Source organism: Sorghum bicolor, chromosome 7, assembly GCF_000003195.3.
Source record: "Sorghum bicolor cultivar BTx623 chromosome 7, Sorghum_bicolor_NCBIv3, whole genome shotgun sequence".
NCBI lineage: Eukaryota > Viridiplantae > Streptophyta > Magnoliopsida > Poales > Poaceae > Sorghum > Sorghum bicolor.
Window position 1 is genome coordinate 12,342,252 of NC_012876.2, and position 4,945 is coordinate 12,347,196.

Consider the following 4,945-nt stretch of genomic DNA (forward strand, 5'->3'; position numbering starts at 1 on the left):
TTATTCTTAAAGAAACATTCATTTTTATATACAAGAAAAATAATCAAACAGGACATCTACCAATTGTATATTACTTCCTTTGTTTCAAATTATAAAATATTTTGCTTTTTTTGTATATTAATTTTACTATATATCTAAACATAGTGTATATTAAGCGATACGTAAAAACTATGTATCTTAAAAACTAAAATGACTTAAAGATTTACAATAAAAAACAATACTTCCTCTAATTTTAAATTATGAGTCATTCTAATATATATAACTCCGTGTCGATATAGAACTCCAATAAGACAGGGGTCGATATATAGAACTCGAATAAGAGGGAGGCCAAACTATACTACAAAGATAAAAGTACTGTACTTCTATGTCCGTGTCATACTAATGACTAACAAATATATTACCATGAAAATGAATTTTGGGCACAATCTCTCTGATTAATAGAGGTGGATACATCAAGAGAATATCTAGGCCTTGTTTAGTTTCAAATTTTTTTTAGAAAATTGACACTATAGCACTTTCGTTTGTATTTAATAAATATTGTCCAATCATAGACTAACTAGGCTCAAAAGATTCGTCTCGTCAATTCCGATCAAACTGTGCAATTAGTTTTTGTTTTTGTATATATTTAATACTCCATGTATGCGTCTAAAGATTCGATGTGACGGGGAATGTGAAAAATTTTACAAAATTTTCTGGGAACTAAACAAGGCCCTAATAATTAATAGCCTCTAGGTAAATGTTTACCCTTGAAAATCATTTACAAAGACGTACATCTTAAGATATAATCAACTTAGAATATTCATCTATATACAAATTGATTTTTAAAGACGAACATTTCAAATATTTATCTCTAAAAATTGCTATTAACAGAGTAAAACTAGACCGATATGAAAACCAATCATGCCCTTAGTCGATCCACTCGCTTCCAATGATGGCGTCACCAACACCAAAAATTAAATAAAGTCCTTTTTAGTTTTCATCTATGGAGAACATTAACTAGTCTGGCACATCTTTTAAATAAAGTCCTTTTTAGTTCGTGAAAATTTTTAGCTTTGACAAGTATTCAGCCTTTGAACTTATCAGCTGAATCTACAGCCATTTAGCAGTATTTTTCTCTATTAGGGCTTATCAGCCAAACGAACAAGGCAAATTGTCCAATCACAGACTAACTAGACTCAAAAGATTCGCCTCACAAATTACAGGTAAACTGTACAATTAGTTTTTATTTTCATCTATACTTAATGCTCCATGCATTGGTCCCAAAAATTAATGTGACGGTGAAAATTTTTAAAACTAAACTAGGCCTAAATCTCTCACACCATGCACAACTCTACGTTTGGACGTTCTTTTTCCTTTATTATGGTTTTTGGAGTTTACATCACTGGCGATTTCTTCATCTACGTTGGAGAACGCCCAAGAGAATAGAATTGGGCTTTCTGGGCCGAGAGCTGACGCGAGGCCTCTGAAGCCGCTGCTGGGCTGTGGGCTTCCTTCCATCCATCACCGAGGTTTGGGTTCCTTCTATCTTGCTCGCTGGTAAAATCCTCGCCGCCGCCTCAACTCCCCTCGCCATCGCCGCCGCCGCCTCCTCACCTCCCCGCAACCCTCGTTTCCTCCGCGCCGCAAGCGTGAACGCCTCCATGTCTGCGGCACTCAAGAGGCCAGGCACGAGGACAGCATCGATGTACGTCGCAGCGGAGACGGCGCGGGTCACGCACTCGTTCAAGATCGTCGGCAACGGGCTCCACAAGAACTTCGGCGTCGGGAGGTGCATCCGCTCTGCGCCCTTTTCCGTAGGAGGCCACAACTGGTGTATCCTGTACTACCCAGATGGACGCACCGAGGACTGCAAGGACTACGTCTCCATCTTCCTCGAGCTCATGAGTGAAAACACTGAGGCTACGGCTCTCCGCGAGTTCAGGCTTGTCAACCAGACAACTGGGATCTCAACATCCATTTCATGCACATGTCAGGCGGTTTACAACGCTGAAAACGCAGCCCGGGGTAGCAGAAAGTTCATGAAGAAGGGCGACCTGGAATCGTTGGGATACCTCAAGGACGGATGTCTCGAGATCGAGTGCGACCTCACCGTTATCAAGGGGGACGACATTGATCTGCCACCGTCAGATCTGCAGGATAATCTTGGCAAACTGCTGGAGTCAGAGGAGGGGGTGGATGTGACCTTCAAGGTTAAAGACGAGCTTTTCAGAGCCCACAAAATTGTGCTTAAGATGAGGTCGCCTGTCTTCGAGGCTGAGCTCCCGAGGGACAAGAGAAAGCGGATCATAATAGTTGAAGATATGGAGCCTCCTGTTTTCAAGGCATTGCTTCGCTTCATCTACACTGATTCTTTGCCCTCTATGGGTGATCTTGATGGCGATGAGAATGATGAGATGGTGAGACATTTGCTTGTGGCTGCAAATAGGTATGGATTGGTAAGGATGAAGTTGATGTGTGAGAGCATCCTTTGCAACAGGCTTGCTGTTCAGAATGTGGCTGCCACTCTAGCTGTAGCTGATCAGTGTCGCTGCTACAAGCTCAAAGATGCTTGCATTCAATTCATCAGCTCTTCTAATAGATTGGATGATGTGGCAGCAAGCCAAGGTTTTGAGGACCTAAAAAAGGCATGCCCTGCCCTCATTGCAGCGATATATGAGAAAGCAGCAGTGCCTCACAAGATTTAGTTTGCATTGTTCTTCCAAGATTAACTTCTCAATTGAAAGATTTCTTAGTAGAGATTATATGGGAGGGTATTTTATTTTGCAATGTATGGATCTATGGTAATGTAGCGCACTAATGTCCATATAGTCGTTTTGATCTACAGGCTAGTATGCTTTGACTGTTTCAGCTTTCATCTTGTGGTGTTTTTTATTTCTGAAAAGTACAAGTACTTCCTCTGTTCCAAATTGTATAGTTTGCCTTAAGTTAAACTTCTTTAATTTTGACCAAGTTTATAAAAATACATCAACATCAACAACTTTCAAAGTAGTTTTATCAAATCCAACATGATATGTAGTATGTCTTAATAGTTACTTGAAATTTTAGGTGCCAATATATTTTTCTAGAAAATTGGTACTAGTTTGACTTGAGACAAATCTACAGTGGCCTAAAATTTAGAACTGATGGAGTAATCGGCAAAGTCTAATATCGGTGAAGTATGGACATGTTCATTCTGACATGATGAAGCCTTAGCAGATAGCAACACTGTTGCAATTTTGATCATGCTGATTAAACCTGTGATATTTGACATTCCAAAAATATTTTTGTTACATCTGAAAAAAGTTTAGTTCCACATGTTCTCTTTAAATGGAGTCATGTAAAAATCTTGATCCGTAGAATTCACTTTTCTACATTTGTTGGTAATATACCTTTCATCAGATTATAAGCTATGTAGTTTTTTTATTAACACTTATGCCATTCTAGACTCATGTCCATTGATATTTTCTTTAGATTAGTGTAGTAACTTGGTAATAATATCTTTTATGCTGTTCCTTTCCAGATGAAAGACGTTATTTTCTTTTGAAAAATGTACCCTAGTTATCAGTTCTTCCCCCTCTTTTCTGGCCCCTATGTTCTATTGGTTTTTATTCAATGGCTAAGACAATGATAAATAAGTTCCCTTGACTTTGTAGAGATTCTAGATTCATTTAACGTGTTTTGTTCTTTTATAAAAGGAAAACATGTATTGATGTATAGTTAGTCCCTCTAGTTACAATAAGTGACAGCACACTATCAAGAGTACTACCATTCAATTGATTTAGGGAGGTTGGGCAGCACCGTCAGGGTTTCAGAATTGAGGTCTAGGAGAACTGGGACAAGGTCAAGATGATTTTTTCTTCTACTGACAAGCCAATGACACGCTAGATGCATGTGCTCTTTGATTGCAACCATTGCATCGGATTGCTGCATGCTTCAATCTTTGAGCACCATCATTATTTGTCTAGTTAAAAGTCGTTTGGTTTGGCTTTTAATCCTTTATATTAAGACTAGATTGTTGCATGCTTCAGTTCCTCGTTAACCTGGGTACTTAAAGAATGAAGTACAGGTAATAGTTGATTGAGTGAAGCACAGGCAAATAGGCAATAGTAGTTGGTGTGAAAGAAGGACAGGAATGTCAGATTTTAACTCTCGCTATGTACTAAGGATCCAAATGTCAAAATGTGTACACTATTGGAGTGCTTAGTGATCACTAAATTTACAGTTGGTTCATTGATTTGTCATGTACTGTATCCATATTAATGGACAAGGAATCCTAAAAGAAGAAAATCCTTGTCGTCTCATGTGCTCTACCCAGAGATTAAATTACTTTAATTAGCAAGTATTGTGTATCCATATTAATGGACAAGGAATCCTGAAAGAAAATCCTAGTCCTCTCAGGGCACTTACAATGCAAGACTCTATCACAGAGTACAAGACATTTAATTACATATTATTTATGGTATTTTGCTGATGTGGCAGCATATTTGAAGAAAGAGGTAGAAAAAATAAGACTTCAAGTCTTATTTAGACTCCAAGTCCACATCGTTCGAGGTAATAAATAACTTTAGACTCTATGATAGAGTCTGCATTGTGAGTGCCCTCATGTGCTCTCTCCACAGTGAATACATATTGTTTTGTTGAAGTTTGTGTTTCCTCACTCCTATGTTTTGATTTAATACTGGTTCATATTAAAATTGTGTCAAACCTATCCTTACGTCTAGATGACCTTTAATTTTTTTTATTTCAAATTGGATATAACTGCAAATATGGAATTGCTTTACCAGGGTCACGATAATGTTTATGTAAAAATAGTGTAGGTGGGAATTCCCTTTTTTTTGGTTTTAGTAACTTTTTTTCCTCAAAACGCAAGAGAGCAACACATCTTTTCAAGGAATCTCTGCTAGGAACCATTAAGGCCTTGTTCAGTTCCCAAAATTTTGGGTTTTTGAGCACTTTAGCATTTTCG

General features: G+C 38.1%; 1 protein-coding gene across 1 annotated transcript; it reads left to right on the forward strand.

Moving 5' to 3' along the window:
* LOC8073246 (BTB/POZ and MATH domain-containing protein 2) lies at positions 1,562–2,889 on the forward strand. Its single transcript, XM_002444056.2, has one exon. The coding sequence runs from the start codon at positions 1,641–1,643 to the stop codon at positions 2,682–2,684; it is 1,044 nt and encodes a 347-aa protein (XP_002444101.1). The 5' UTR covers positions 1,562–1,640; the 3' UTR covers positions 2,685–2,889.

What these genes read in the sequence shown, in the direction of transcription:
- LOC8073246 (XM_002444056.2), top strand. Translation starts at nt 1,641, where the DNA reads ATGTCTGCGGCACTCAAGAGGCCAGGCACGAGGACAGCATCGATGTAC.